This window comes from Lepidochelys kempii, chromosome 21 (assembly GCF_965140285.1).
Source record: "Lepidochelys kempii isolate rLepKem1 chromosome 21, rLepKem1.hap1, whole genome shotgun sequence".
Lineage (NCBI taxonomy): Eukaryota > Metazoa > Chordata > Testudines > Cheloniidae > Lepidochelys > Lepidochelys kempii.
In genome coordinates this window covers 8,091,465-8,107,495 of record NC_136400.1, presented here as the reverse complement: position 1 = coordinate 8,107,495, position 16,031 = coordinate 8,091,465, and the positions used below count along the sequence as shown (strand labels likewise).

Here is a 16,031-nt window from a genome sequence, read left to right as displayed (position 1 = left end):
CAAGATGGGCGACTCTCTCTGGGAGAAACCGAGTTGTCTGTACTGATGCTGGGAGATGGAAGGGTCTCTAGGCAGCCTTCTCAAACCCCACCCACCCAAAGAGAGATCCAGGGTGGAAGAAGAAATGTGCTCCATGCCCAGAGGAAGAAGAAAACCACCTACTGGGAAGAAGCACCCAGGCTGGAGGGCTCCCTGGGTGGAGTAGCTGGAGTCCTGGGTGGTGCGGATGGAATAGTGGGAGACCAAGCTTTCTGATTTGAACCCTCTGCTTCCCTTGCTCGATGCTAATAGGGAATGTGTCGGCAATGAGAAACTAGAGGCTCTAGATGTCTCTTAGCTAGATTCATGGCTCCGATGGCTGGGAGTAACCCCATTCGTTCTTGGGTGTACGGGGCCTATGCAAAGACAAGGTGCTGGCTGTGACGTGTTCTGCGCTGGGTGTTCATCCTCAGGATTTCTGGGAGAGGGGGACGCCATCACTAAAGCACTCCAGGATGCACGGCAACTCCTGCACTGCCATAGCGGGGTGACTGAGAGCTCTCTGAATAACCCCTACCGGAAGGTGAGTGACATTGGGACTGGCAGTGCCAAGAGGCTGGTCCCTGGTAGAAGGGGGAGATCTGAGAGGAGACAGCTCAGTGCAGAGTGACCAGGGGGAGGGTGTGAATGGATATAAAGGAGGGGGGGCTTAGGGGAAGAGCCCTATAGGATGTAATAGAAAATCCCTTTTCTATAGGTTCCTTCAGACTATCTTCAAGAATTGAATGGAGAATTGTCTCCAGGCTGTAGCATTCCGTAGGTTGGTTGAGAAACACCCTCTGGAGAAAGAACCTCATTCCTATGAAACCCTATTGAGGTTCCCAGGCATGTCTGCAGAGTGCTGTTGGTTGTCTCTCTTGTTATACCATATAGGCCCCCTTTTCCATAAGGGCACTGCGGGTTGGGAGTGGAGCATCCTCCCCAGGTAGACGATGCTGAGTGTGGTGTATGCCGGAGACCCAGGGAGTGGATCTCAGGGACTGTGTACCACACACTAGAACCCAGGCAATCCTGTCCGAAACTCATCCCTGTGTTGTGCACATGGCTGAAGTCCTTGCCTGACAGTTGCCCAGTCAAGAGCTGCTGGCTGGATTGCCTGCCCATGAGACAAGGAAGTGCTGGACATGCTCCCATGGGGGATGGTTCACTGCCGGTCAGTCTGCCACCAGTGACCTTACTTGTGTTGGTAACTGGCCATAACTTCTGCTCTCCACGGGCCTGCAGGACCAAATGGGCTTGGATTCCTCGTCCATGAAGGAGCGGATGGAGGAGACGTGCATGCACAGACTGGACGAGTCCATGTTAACCTGCGATGTGGATGGTAAGGACACATTCTCTGTGTGAGGCTTACTCTGGGCCTGATCATGAGAGGTTCTAAGCACTTTGGACACCCACTGCAGTGGGGATTCCCTGGGGCTGGGCTGAATGGGAGAAAATGCATCACTTTTCCTTCTCTTTTCTTCTGTTCTTCTCTTATTTTTTCCTTTTCCATTCTTCCCCCACCCCTTCTTCTTTCTTGACCTGGCTAGCTAGCCCCGTGTCTCTCTTCGGGTTGCGCTACATACGTTGAAATAAACAGCCAGAAGAGAATAGCAAAGACCTAATATAAGGGAAGTGCTTATTTGAGATGGGTAGGAGTTTCATTTGTGGTCACTTGGTTGATTTCCTGCAGCCCTGCTCTGCTGTTCTCCCCAGCTGATGGGGATGGTCAGTGTTACAGCTAAATTAGCACTTTTTGTATTGAAATGGCGCTGTTGATACAGAATGAACATGTGGTGCTCCGAGGCATAGGAAGCCATGAAGAGAGGTGGCAGGCAGCCAGGGAAGGCCACGCTAACCACTTGTGGCTGGGCCCATCCCCCAGAGGGCTCAGAAAGGGGAAGTAGAAACGTGGCATCTTGCACCATTGTGTAGTTCACTTAATTCCACTTTATTTTGCTTGGTTTCACCTTCATTTAAAAAAAAAAAGTCAATTTTTGATCCTTTTGCTCAAAGCCCGTTAGTTACTATGGAGACAATGATGTCATGGAAGTGGGTGGAGCTTCATGTCATCCACAAGGGTGGCATAAAGTCTTTGAGAAAAGGCTAGATTGAGGCGGGGACCATCAGGGAGTGGGTTATGGCTCCTTGATTCTGGGGGTGGTCTGCACCAAGGGATCTCTACGCCAACAGAGACTCAACGGACCACAGCTGCACCCTAGCGCCGCCAGCATGGCCCCTGTGCCCACTGGTGTGGGAGCTGCTCCTGGTGGGCTTATGATAGACAGGAGCCAGTCCCTGCCCTTCTCCTCAGCTGGCCAGGTACAGCCAAATCCTGGCTCTTGATTGGTCCAAAAGAGCCAGCGGGAGGGAAGGTGGCCTAAGGGATGGGCCATGGCTTGGGAAGGCGTTCAAGGGTCTCTGGCCCCACAGGTGGGGCGGCCAAGTGCCTGTGCGTGGACTGACTTTGACTAATGCCAGTGATGGGCTAAAAGTCCTGGCACGAGACGTGCACAGTACAGACAGGCTGTTCACGTTGCTCTCACCTCCGCCTCTGCTGTTCTAGTCAGGGACCCCTCCCCCAGTGCGGCTGAGGCCCCTCGGGGTCGATGCTAAGCCTTTCCTAAAGGTTAAAGGGGCTAAATGTCAACTAGGGACTGAGCTAAGACCCAGCCAGTCCCCTTAGGCCAGACTTCCCCAAAGCGCCCGTTAGCTTTGCATGCCCCAGCATCTGAGTGCCTGACAGGAGACACCCAGGGCCTGCTTTTCAGAAGTGCTGACTCCAGTGAAAGTTCAGGGGAGCTGCAAGTGCTCAGCACCCCTGAAAAATCAGGCTCTTAAAGACAGGAGATTTATTTTTCCAGAGGATCTGAGAACTCACAACCCCAGGATTTGTCCAGTTGGGCTCCTAAAAATGGAGGCTCTCAAGGATTTGAGCCTCAGTCTCTGTGGTGAGAATCCAGTGCAGCATCAAGTGCCCCTTATTCTTATGTGTAAAACCCCCTTGCAGGGGAGACTCTTACCACCTTGGTCACCGTTTTGTATCTTGTGTTTGGTCCTCACTTTCCCTGTCTTTTAACTGGCTCTTCCTTGCTGTGCTCCTAACAGGCTCACGACACTTCCCCGAGTCCAGGAACAACAACCACATAAAGCGGCCCATGAATGCTTTCATGGTGTGGGCCAAGGACGAGAGGCGAAAGATTTTGCAGGCCTTCCCGGACATGCACAACTCCAGTATCAGCAAGATCCTGGGTAAATGTCCCGGGGGCAAGCGAGGGTGGGGTGGGCTTTCCGTGCTGGGCTACTCCCAATGATGTGGAATCTGCCGAGCTGTTTTGCTGACCCATGCAACCATCAGCCACTGCCTACTGCTAATGCCATGCAGCCTACAGCTGGCCAAAGGGCTCTGAGCTAGGATGAAATGACAGAAGCAGCCCCCTCCTCTCTCCCGGGACAGCTTGTTGCAAGAGTCTGGATCCTCCAAACCGATACATGGATGCACTGACCCAGCAAAGCAGCAGGGCCATAAAAATACACCATTCTGCACCAAGAGGAGGAAGGAAAGGCTGGTGCTGAATATCACTTCACTGGCCACAAGTGGCTAGGACCACTCTTTTGTGCGTCTCTCCCCAAAGTCAGCCTCTCCAGCAGCACGGTGCCCCTTGGCATCACATTGGGTCCTGGGGCTGTGCATTGTTTTTTGGGGGAAAGCATCAGATGTTGCCCCATTTTCTGCAGCACTTGGTGCTTTCCCTCGATGCCAACCATCAACCAGGCCTAAATGTGCTTAGCGTGTGAGCTCTGAGGATAAGAACCAGTGTGGTTCCTGGCTATGGAAAGAGGGGTTGGTAGTGAGGAGATAATCTTCAAAAGACAAGGCTATCTGTCCATCCTTATCTAATCTTTTCTGAGCTTGTCTAAGCATGTCTTAGCTGGGGTGAGAGGGAGATAAGACACCAGTGAGATGCACTGGTATCTGGTATGATTTGACTAGTGGAGACACATTAGAGCTGTGGGAATGAGCTAATCGTGCAGAGGAGAAAGCTTCCCTGGTGGAGAGGTCAGTGGTGGGACATGATGGAGAGCGGCAGGCTTTTGTTTCCCTGGTGTCCGAGCTGGAATCGGAATGGCAGGTGTTTGGGCAGCTAGGAGCTAACTCACTTTGACAATGATCCCCGGTAAAGGAAAGACCAGGATATTTCTTATAGCAGCTGGGCTTTCCCCGAGCCCCATTCATTGATGGATTGTAACCTCAGTTCCACAGCCCGAATGTTCCCTCCAGGATGGATTTGATTTAAGTCACTAGTCAGGAAGGCTCAATTTAATCATGGATTTCTACATAAAAGTGCATTCTTGTTGGTTGTTCTAACCTTAATACATATTCTTCACAACTCGGAGACAGATGTAGGTTTCATTTTTAGAAGGTACACACTGTACATTTTTAACGTGATTTATTTTGAAAACTTTTCAAATTAGTTTTACATCTATATCAGAAAATGAATGATTGTTTGTTTGTTTGTTTGTTTTTTCATTTACCAAAGGTAATTGAAGCAGATAGTTCACTTCCCAATGATTTCATAAATATCTCCAATTCACCAGGTTAACATTAATATTTGGAGGATTTTCTTGCCATGTGTATTAGGAGGAGAACATCATCAGACAGACATTTTAAATTGTTTTATTTAACTAAAACAACAACGTTATGTATTCTGGATTCTTTTCTTCAACAGCAAACATATAATACTTTAACAAAACAAGTATATGAATTTTTGAATTTAATTAAACATTCCAGTTTTTTAAAATCAGGTTTGTTTTTGTTAAAATTGTTTTTAACTAAAATAGTTACAAGAAATATTAAAAAAAAAAAAATTAAATTGACCATGTCAGCCAGGTCAACATGAGAATCTTAAAATATTGGCTTTTACAGCTAACTCAGTTGTCTTCACCTTCATTTTCCTGTTTGTTCATAATTTGGAAAAGAAAAACAAGCTTTCCTGCTTTTTCAGGTCCCAAACGATTTCTCAATTTTGGAATGAATTAGTCCAAAGGAAGAAAATATTCTCTCTACACCAGCAAAAGAAGCTACTGCTGTTAAAAGTGAGATTATCACTTCAACAGTCTCTGAATCCAAGTGCTTAAGTGACTTCCACCAGTTCACTGGTGTGACTTTCTTTAAAACATCATCAGCAAACATATATTTCTTGAATGGGTCTTATTCCGAAACTAGGTCTCTCTTATGGCCTGCTGCCATTATAAGTTTTCCTTTCTAGTGAGAGAATGGTATGGTAGATCTCAAATCAATGAAGGCTACACTCAAAAAGACCTCAAGATTTCTGGAATATGCTGCTCAAACAGTTACACTTTTGTTTCTACTGCCTGTCCCTCTCTTCTCACATTTATCTCCAGACTCCTTCTCCTTGTCCAGATCTATTCCGCCCTCAAGAATCTTCTATTCATTGAATTTTTTGAAATTTTGCACTTGTAGAGAGAGGTAAGGGGTTGGCTCTGTGTACACAAATTTGCAGAGGGACAATAGGGTTGAGGTCTGTTATTTCTCACCTCTGTATATTATTTATTTAATTAATTAATTTAAAACCGTTTTGCTGTTAACACGCATGTTATCTCTGGAGACAAATCCAGTTTGAGAAGTGCAAAACTAAGCATCTCTGATGGTATCTTCTAGACTGAGCACTGAGTCCCATTGGGTAGATAGAAAGATTAACCTAAATACTCTGTACGGAAGACCCTGGAACCCCGTAAGATTGGGTCCCTAATCCATGAACTACTGGAACTCATTTACAAAACTTTTCTTACACATTACATGAATATACTGTCTCATACTATAGAATTAGAATTTATAATCCCTATTCCATGATGAGATATCTTTGAGCTATAATGTATCTTAATTAAAACTATCTTTAGATAGATTTTTTCCTCAAAAAGCATTTTATCAAAAAAATCCGATTTAAATTAAAAAAAAAAAGATTTAAAAAAAAAATCATTGATTTTTATCAACCCTGGTTCCCTCCTTCCCCCACTCTTCTTTCAGATGATCCTCAGTGTCGCAGGCTAGAAACCAGAACCCAGATCAAATCCTGGCTCAAGTCAGATGGGAGGCCAGGGGTCAGAGAACTGGCCGTGCAAATGCAGCTGTAAAAGGAAGCTTCTTCCCTGGTGGTCTATGGCATGGGGCTCATGAAAGTAATGGACTAATAGTGCAAGCAAACTTCCCCCACCCAGCTCTGCCCGTGTACCTAATTCCCGATCTGCTCCAACCCCGTCAGTCCAGTCCTGAGTCCCCCGACCGCTCTGCCAGTGCATCTCCTTCCAGGCCAGCCAGACATCTGCTACCCTGCCAATGCACCTGAACCCTGGCCAGCCATTTCCCTGCTGTGAAGCTGCAGAATGTCCCCTGGACTGAGACAACAGGGACAATTTTTGTGACGTGCGTGTGGGAAATGTCCATGAGAGCGTAGTCTGATCCCACCAAATTCAGCACACTTGTGGCATAAGCATGGTGTGACCCTCCCCCTCCCCCGCCCCAAATAAATCCAGAGGTGAAGGGCAGGCGTGTTTACACCTGGCACTATGCGCTTCAGTTTTAATTCAAATAATATTCTGCAGTTACAGCACTTTTCATCGGAACATCTGAAAGCGCTTTTACATGCATTAAGCCTTACTCTGCCCTGTGAGACGTAAATTCTTCTAGCTCTGTTCCACAGAAGGGCAAAACTTCTCCAACCTGCAGAGGGGCTGGGTGCTGCTATCTGATCCCGCTGAAGACAATGGGATCTCACAGCATTTAGCCCCTAAGTGACCTCCCCAAGATCATAACACTGTCCGAGCTGGGAAATAGAACCCAGGAGTCCTGATGCACAGTGATCTGCTCTGAACCACACTCTCCTCCCAGAGCTGGGAACAGAACCCAGGAGTCCTGACTCCCAGAGCCCTGCACCAACCAAGAGGTGACAGTAATAAGATTTTACCTTTCTAGAATATTGTAATGACTCTCTCTACATGAGGGTTCAATCCTGAGCTTTTCCTGTCACTGTGTCTTGTTTTACAATTTTAAGTGTTGGGTGTAAATATTTCATATAGATTTTTATATCACAAGAGTGTCTGTCAGACCCTCACACCCTTTATTCTGCTCCGTGTATCAATGCCCCTGGACTATAGCATTCTGCAAAGGCCTCCAACACACCTCACCATGCACCCCGCGCCGTGGTCTCATGTCGAATTGCTTTGTCCCAGCTTCGGTAGGCTTGCTATTTTAAAGACTCTGGTGTGGTCTCTGAGGAGTCCATCCAGACTGCTAGTAACAAGTGCGCATTAGCACAATGCAGGGGTTTGTGGGTTACCCTCAGAGCATGCTTTTAATTTGGTCTCTTGCTCCTTTTAGCAGCTCTGCAATGAACAAAGCTTCTCCCTCTGAAGAATCACTATGTTAGGATCTGATCTGTTACTTATGGCAACCCACAGCGTTTGGAGGGTGTCAGGAACAGCCACGTTGTGGTGTGCTGGCTGCTAATGTAATTATGTAGCTTTAAATAACTGGTGAGGTTCTTGTTTTGGCAGTCTATATTCATTTCTGCACATTTAGCAGAGGTAGAGAACACTAGTGGTGGGTGTCTTTTTGTATCCAGAGGCATGGAGCTGGTACTTGCCCAATCTGTGGTTGTCCGTGTGTATCTTCCGGAGGCATGGCTGGTCCTGGCGATCTGTGCATAAGATACTTCTATGGGAGTGTCGCCCTGTTGGCTAGAACAGAGGAGTGGGAGTCCCGACTCCTGGGTTCTATTCCAGCTCATGCTCTGAATTGCTGTATGACCTGGGGCAAGTCCATTAACACCCCTGTGCCTCAATTCCACATTGGTATAATATTTCCCTACTGCACAGGGGTGTTGTCAGGTTTAAGTGCTTTGAGATCTTTGAGTAAAACATGCCATGCAGTTGGTCGGTAATCTGAACAAACATGACATGCGTTTGCAGGCATTTTACCCTAATATACAGCGTGACAGACCGTCAGTGCTATGCTGTGTGCACAGCTAGGGGCTACTCCCAAAACACTTATTCTCCTGCATATTTCATATCTGATCTATGCTGGATTCTCCCTTTCCCTATGCCATGTACAATATTTACATCGGTACAAAGGAATTGGATTGGAAAGCCCCCGGTTTGCATTTGTGTAAATAACTCTCCAGGCAACAGAGATCCGGACCCATCGTGTTTGAACCTTACTATTGCTTTTTGACGTGAAATGTAACAGCTGAGGCAGAGGTAGAGATGGTTTGAGTGTTTGCCAGCTGGTGGGTGCGTCGCTCCATCCACACATAACAAGTGGGACCGACTGGGATTGTGTGCCGTAGAACCTGGGTTCTGTCTCCTGTGAGTGGCTTAGCTCTCAGCTGGTTTTCGCTGCCTTGCAGCTGTGGATCGGTTAAACTGGACACACAGTAGTCTTCCAGGGCAGTGTGAGGTTCATATGGCTGTACTAGAAGGGAGAGTTTCCACTCCCCCAATCCCTGGCAGTTCTGGGAGTAGGGAGAGCTGGGTGTAATGTAAAAGGCAGGAGAGAAAGGATGAGTCTGAGACTGTACTTTGCCAGGAGCATGGGACCCCCTACGCTGACCGTATTCTTTAAACTTGGTCGCGGTGCAGCAGGTGAGATCTAAGCTCCTGTGCGGGCTAGCTGTGCATGTCTGTGTATTCACAGCATCCGTGGCACGATGGACATGAAAGCATCTGGGACAAAGGGGAGGGCGAGAGAAGGGCCATCAGATGTAAGGTTTGACTTTGTCTAGCTCTGAGCAGGGGTCTGTCTTGTATCTGAACTGACCTACTTTTACCCTGAGGCCTGATCCAAAGGCCCCCGTTATTTTCTGGGGAGCAGGCCCCGTTCCCGTGACAAAAGTAAGGTGTTTCTCTCCTGCCCCTTCCCCAGGCTTGCTGGTTGAGTGTGACCTTCCCTTTCTGTCCGGCCTGCATTCTGTGCACCGCTCCCCTGTTTTCCCCGCCTGCTCTGGACCTTGGCAGGGATGACAACAAAGGTCAGCGAGCCCGGGGAATTCGAGTCACATGGCAGGACTGTCTATTTTAGCTGCAGCACCTGCTTGCCATACCTTTTGTGAGGGAAAAAGAATGAAAAGTCCAGGACGAGAGGTGACGCAGAAAGGTCAGCGGCAGGGAAGGGCGGGGGGAGGCATTCTCTTTCACGACAGGTGGACTGGCTGTTAACAATGGCCTGGATAATCACATTTAAATGGGAGCAGGCACCGTGGAATAGCCCTACATTCCTCTGTGCCCTTGATATCCTGTGTCCCCTGTGACTGCATTGTCTTGCTGCGGCTTGGCATACCTCTCAGCACCTGCCAATCAAAGACAATGTCCTGCACAAGTCACTTGAGTTGAGTGGCTCCTCTTTTTTTCAGATGTCGTTGTATGCAAATAACAGTTTCTTCCCCTGCCTCCATAACGTCTATTTGATTGTTAGCACAGTAGCTCCTAGACTGAGGCCTTGTCTACATGGGGAAATTGCATTGGTTTAATTTAAATTGGTTCAGTTACACCGGTGCAAAGTCCTGTGTGGACTCTCTTATTTTGGTTTAACTGAAGCTAGTTAGGAATGGGTTTAAGCTAAATGGAAAAACCCACTCTTAAGTGTCCACTTGGGAGTTAGACTGATATAACCACAGTATACTGGTATAACCAGCAAAACTTTCCCATGTAGACAAGACCTAAGTGATGTGCCCAAGGTCACAGGTGGAAGCTGTTGCAGAGCCAGGAATTGAACCCCCATCTCCTGAGTCTCCATACAGTGCCTTAACCCTAATGGCAGCCTTCTCCAAAGAAGGATTTATTTATTTAATTTGGTTGGTTATCTAAACTCGGAACTTCCCAGGCAAACAGAGATGCTTTATTATAGACTGTTAATTTTACAGAGCTAGCAGTGTGCTAGGCACCTCACAGATGGGAAGTGCTGTGTGCATCCATTTTACAGATGCAGAAACTGAGGCAGTGGAAAATTATGACTTGCCTAAGGCTCTAGAAGGATTTGGGAATAGAACCCTGGGCTGTCTTGCTCCCAGACTACTGTTTGGACCACTAGCCATGGTGTTTTGAAGGAAAGGACTGATACTGTGGCAGGCTAAAGCATTGTGGCTTCTGGATTCTTTTCCAAGCTCTGACACAGACTCACTGTGCAGCCTTGGGCAAATCGCTTTCCCGAAGCTCTGTGGCTCAGTTTCCCCATATGTAAAATTGGGAATATGGACCTACCTTTGAAGAGGATTGGGGGGCTTCATTAATGTTTGTGAAGCATTGGGAGCACTCCTGGAGAATCACTTATCTGGTGAGGCACTTTGTTGTTGCTCAGGCCCAGAGGTGGAAAGAAGAAAATATCCCCGCTGCTTCTGTTGCCACTCTGGGAGTTTGGGGAAGATTGTGAGAGTCCTTATCTAATGCCTTCCTCCCTCCATCCAGCCTGTTCAGCTTCAGGAGAGAGGGCTTTAAAGGTGTAACAGAATGTGCTGCAAAATCTATGCTGCATCAAGTGGCAGGTAACTTGAGTGGATAACAGCCTACTACTGCTACCAGCTGACATGGTTATTCTTCCAGCTCAAATGTTAGAGGCATTGGAGGAGGACCTGGGTTTTGTCCCCAGTGATGGCCACGGATGGTGAGGAGTTTCAAAAGGCAAACATAACAGCTCAGTGAATCTCTCTACCTTGCATTCTCTCTTCCCAGGATCCCGGTGGAAATCGATGACGAACCAAGAGAAGCAGCCCTATTATGAGGAGCAGGCGCGGCTGAGCCGGCAGCACCTGGAGAAGTATCCCGACTACAAATACAAGCCGCGGCCAAAGCGCACCTGCATTGTGGAGGGGAAGCGGCTGCGCGTGGGCGAGTACAAGGCGCTGATGAGGAACAGACGGCAAGACACCAGGCAGGGCTACTTGATAGCGTGAGGCTCCATCTCTTTTGGTCCCCGTATACCTGCATTTCCCCTTCCCCCCCACTGCCCTGAAAAAGTGCCTTTGTCTGTAGCTGCCAGCTGCTGAATTGCAAACAATGCTGGGGTGGAACACAGGGCATAACAGTGCTGCACAGAAGTTTAGACAGGAAGTGAAGAGCAATACTGCATCCTGTTGAAATCGCAGTGCAGGTTAGATCAGCAGGACATGATTAGCAGTGTCAGTATATGTCCAGGGCAATGGGGAACCCTAGGATCTCCCAGTAGTTGTTGTGTTACATACCTTGGCCACTAAGAACTTATTTTGGGTGTAGTGAGGATGAAACCCCACATCCTGATGCCCTAGAAGCACCACTTCTGGTTGGAAAGGAAACTCTCCATTAGCTGTTAGCAGTTGCGGGTTCTATGACACACAGCTGAGCCCATCTAGTAAGGTGTAGTGGTGCACAGACATGCTAGCCAGTTTATTGCGCTGTATCTATCCATGTATACAGTAGCCGAGAGAAAGGTGGTTAATTCAATACTGCAAAGGGGCTGTGGGCCAGAAAGACCAGAAGGAAGAGAGAATCCCCAGTAAGGCTCGTCAATAATTTCCCCTCAAAACTGTTTTTAATGGAAAATAAGAGTTTTCAATTGCATGACATTTTTTATGAAAAGTTTCTGCTTTCCGAGGAAAATTTTGGATTTTTTGTCTTGAAAACTGACGCATTTTGGTTCAAAAATGCCACTGGGGTGCCTCATGGGAGATGTAGTTCAGTTTCCCCCATGAGCTGGTCTCCTCAGCTGGAATACATCTCCCATGATTCAACTGCCTCCTTTCACCATGAGGAGAGACCAGGGTGCATCATGGCAGGTGTTGTCCAAACAGGGAGCCGAACCTATAGAAGAAAATGGGGTCATGAGACCCCAGAACTACAACTCCCATGAGACACCACGGCAGCCTTTCCTAATTGAAATATTTGTGTTTGGCCAAAATATTTCTGGTTTGGGGTTTTCCACTGAAAACTCTAATTTTCAGGAGAAAATTTCAACATGCCTTTTTTTTTTCCCCCCCTCATTTTCATTGGAATTTTCCAAGGGAGGGTGGGAGCCCCTTTCCCAACCAGCTCTAATGCCCAGGGACGGTGACTGTGATCTCCTGCTTTGCAGGCCCCAGGGTAGTCAGATGCAAGCCTCTTCATCAGATGTCCTGTACCAGAGGCCGGTGAGCATGCAGCTGGTGCCACCGCTGGTGGAGCACTGCCTGCCCCGCAGCATGGACCCCAACATGCCGGTCATTGTCAACACACGCAGCCTCAAGTCGCAAGAGGGTGACGGCGGGGAGGACGGGCACTCGGTGGTGGATGGCGAGATGTACCGGTACAGCGAGGGCGAGGACTCCGAGGGCGAGGACAAGAGCGACGGGGAACTGGTGGTGCTCACAGACTGAGCAGAGAGCCGGGGCGGGGCGGGGTGCGCGTGTGTGAAGCGGGGAGCAGCAGCAGATTTTGCAGTGTTCCCCCGCCTGGGACTGGAACTGAAGACCTGACTGAGTGGGGAGGAGATGGGAATGGGGGCTTGGGGAGAACTGCCATCACAGCATGGCTCCCTGATCTGGGAAGTGACTAGATTCAGGGGGTCGCTTGCGAACCCCTCTGCGTGCAGAGCTCTTTGCAGCTGGGCCGCCCTTGCCCCCCGAATGGCCTGGCATGCAGGGCTGTGCTGGATGTATATAGTGGTGTGCGGGGGACAACGGGAAGTGTGCATGCCAACGCGCACAGCCTGGGGGGAGCCTTGGCTCATTCGCCCGTCCAGAAGGAAGAGGTTCCAGCTCTGCTGTATAATGCATTTACCCAAGCAGCAACGGGGATGGTGCTTGGCATGAGCTGACATCTGGATATTTCCTTGTGGCACAGAGGAGGGAGGTGCCTGGCCCCTCAGCATGGGGGCAGAGCAATCCCAAGGCTGTGTAAAAGCTAGCTAAAGCGGGAGGGGATGCAGCTCTAGGATGGCGGAGCTGTGAACGTGGGGAGCTACTGCACAGCGGATCCAGAAACTGCCCCTGTGGAATCCAGCTTTCTCCCTCCGGAGGTTGCAGGGGCATGGGTTAATGGCTCCCTGCCGGGCAGGCCTCTCGCCAGCATGAGCAGCAGGATGTTTAAAGACGGGCTTCCGGGTGAGGTGCTGCGGGGTTAGTTGGATGTGGAGGAGCCCAGCTCCCCTTGGCTGAGCCATGTTGTGCGCGGAGAGCCAGGCCTGTGGGGGAGAAATCCCCGCACAGAGGAGATGCAGGTAGGCGTGGGCTTCCCTCCACTCCCTCTTATCCTTAGGCACCAAGGTCCATCCGGAGTCCCCCACTGCATTGGGGACGGGTGCTACCTCCTCCTGGCTCCCTGCTGGCTAAGGAACAAACCCACTTCATGGGAGCCCTCTCTCTAGGGCTGCAGATCCAGGCCCGCTTGGAGCATGGGGCTCAGAGCAGTTGGTGGAGGGTCCCAAGTGAGCTACAAACAGCCCATATGGGAAACGCCTCCCGAGACTCTCCTGCCGTTAAGCTAACAGGATGCGTGGGGATGGGGGAAGAGGGCTGGAAAACTTAACCTGCCCCCAGCGTTACAAATGCATTTGCCTCTGGGCAGCCCTGGCTCTGCGAGGGTTAAATAAGGAAAGACCCCAGCGGCTGGGAAGACCTTTGTCCATTGTCTTCCCCCCATCCCGGCCCTGTTGTGCAGCCAGCTGAGGAGAATCCTCACCTGTTCGGGGCCCTGCCAGCTGCAACAGGAACAACACAGTTGCCACCATTCAGCCAGGCTCTCTGGGGCCTTTTCATTTCTCCAAAGCAAATGTCTGGGTGGAACACTTGTTCCTCATTCAGTCTGTGTGCCAGCCCACCCCGCCCTCGCCCCCCGCTCCTTTGCTCGGGCCTTTCTTTCTCTCGTTCCCCCCCCCTTGCTCTCTGAACCCTGCCAGTAAATTCCCATGGAGCCATTTTTAGCTCTTGACTAGCATGAGTAAGAGCCGAGGTCTCCGAGGAGCCTTTTATCCTCCTGACAGCTCTGGCCCAGTTTGTAAATAAAGCTGCTGCCCGTTTCTTTGCAGTGGCATGGCAGGGCATTCTGCTGCAGAGGGCTCAGCTCCCGGCATGGGACAGGCACGGAGCCCCAGCCTGTCCCAGCGGCACGGCATTGGCTAACGGTGCTTGTAGCAGACTGGGACCCTCGGGTTGGGATTCCCCTGCGGCTCCCCCAGGTGAACCCCATTGGCTACCGGAGGGCCTGTGCCGCTCTTGCGGGTCTCCTACAGCTTTGCAAATCCGTCTGAGCCGACACACTTTGCCAGCCACTGTCGCAACGGAGCATGCCAGCTGTGTTCTCTTCACCTCCCCAAGCAAATCCTCCTGGCTGGAGGTATGATACAGGCTATGCCTCAGGGCTGGAAACCAGGTCCCAGCATGGGACCCTGGCTCTCCCTGGTGGCAGGAGCTGAAATGGCATCCAAAACAAGCCAGCAGCCCACAGGCAGGGAGTTAGTCCTGGCTGGCAGGAAGGCGAGGTCCATTCTGACAGCTGGGATCCTGTCACCTGCAGAGTCCCTTCCCTAGCATGGCCCAGGCTGCAGTGGGAGGGAAGAGCCCCAGCAGCTCAGGTGGCCGCTAACAGCGAGAGCTGCTGGACGTCCCCCTGGCCTGCGCTGTGGATGGAGGCGAGGGGAGGTGGTCCTCTGCAGGTGCTTCTCTTCTCCGCCCCCTCCCTGATCTGGCTTTAATGCTGCTTGGCAAAGATTCCCCCTCAGGATCGTGTTATTGGAGGGGGGTTCTGCTTTACTTACACACCTCCGGACTCTGGCGCCCCACCTGGTGGCTGCTAGAGGCGTACGGCCTGGGGCCTTGATAGGGAACACGCGGCCCCTGGAGAAGAGCTGCCCGAGATCACTTTGCTGTAACTGGTTGCCTTTATGGAGGGAGGCAGGCCCAGGCAGGCCTGGGTTAAATGGGGTGAATCCCTAAATCTCCAGGGTAGACATGGCAACAACTGGCTGACCTGACTTGGCCGCTCGATCTTGTATCCAGCTTAAGAACTGTGCATCAGAGCCCCAGCTGGTCTAAATCAGCATAGCTGTATTGAAGCTGATGGACCTCTGCTGATTTACACAAGCTGAGGATCTGGCCCTCTTTCTTCTTCTTCTTCTTCTCTCACCTGCTGCTGTCCTTATTTCAACCGTTGTCACCTATACGCAGCACTCCCTTTCTGGCCTGGGGCGTGGGCCCCTTTCCTGGCCTGGGCTTGGTTCCTCGCAACCTCGAATTTCTTGTGGTTTGTTTTGCTTGTTCCTTTGTCAGTGCAGCAACTTCCAGACTGGGGGCATCCCCAGGCTGAGAAAAGTGTCTCCTTCCTAAACTGCTGCACAAGTCAGCCATGCTGGGAGAAGGAGAGCTTCTCTAGAGTTCTCTCATAACCCCCTGTAGTGATTTGGGGTCCCGTCACCCTGGTGTCCAGCCGAAGGTAGGCACAGCACAGGTTGCTCTGTCAGAAAGCGGCGCGTTTGTATGCGAGACAGAGAGCGTCTGAGTGAACAGTGGTCCCCAGATTCAGGGCAAAACTGAACTGAGGGGACGGGTGCGTGCGGGTAGGCTGAACCTCAGGATCCCCTCAAAGGCCCGGTGGCATATCTGCCCCAGCTGGTGCTGGCTTTTCCATGGTAGGGCTCAGCCCCTGTAAGGGTCCCTTTCTCCGTTATTTATTACACCTGCCCCTCCTGTGGTGTCCTTGACAAGCCCCTGGGGTCCAGGTTAGGGGGGCTAAGGGGGAAGGGACGGGAGGAAGGGGACTGGACAGGCAGGAATGCATTGGAAATAGGAATCATCCCCCGTTCTGTAAATCGGCCCCAGATGTGCCCAAGGAACCAGCTGTTTTTTGTTTTTTTTTATGACTGTAAATATAGATAGAGCTTTATTTTGTTAATAAGACGACGAGTAACTTAACCTGTATATTTCACATACTTGTTTACAACGGTGGGGTTTTTGTTTTTGTTTTTCCCCTCTTGGCTCAATAAAGAGGATGTTTTG

General features: G+C 50.2%; 1 protein-coding gene across 10 annotated transcripts in view; it reads left to right on the top strand.

Annotated features, from left to right (window-relative positions):
• The window catches only part of SOX13 (SRY-box transcription factor 13), a 90,752-nt gene extending 74,721 nt beyond the window's left edge, over positions 1-16,031 (top strand). For 9 of the 10 annotated variants that reach the window (XM_073319825.2, XM_073319826.2, XM_073319824.2 and 6 more), the window contains 5 exons: positions 453-562; positions 1,264-1,360; positions 3,127-3,270; positions 10,762-10,978; positions 12,137-16,031. In XM_073319825.2, the coding sequence (XP_073175926.1) occupies positions 453-562; positions 1,264-1,360; positions 3,127-3,270; positions 10,762-10,978; positions 12,137-12,416 (848 nt within the window). In that variant the 3' untranslated portion in view covers positions 12,417-16,031. The remainder of the gene's footprint in view (positions 1-452; positions 563-1,263; positions 1,361-3,126; positions 3,271-10,761; positions 10,979-12,136) is intronic. The other variant, XM_073319832.2, reaches the window with a different exon arrangement.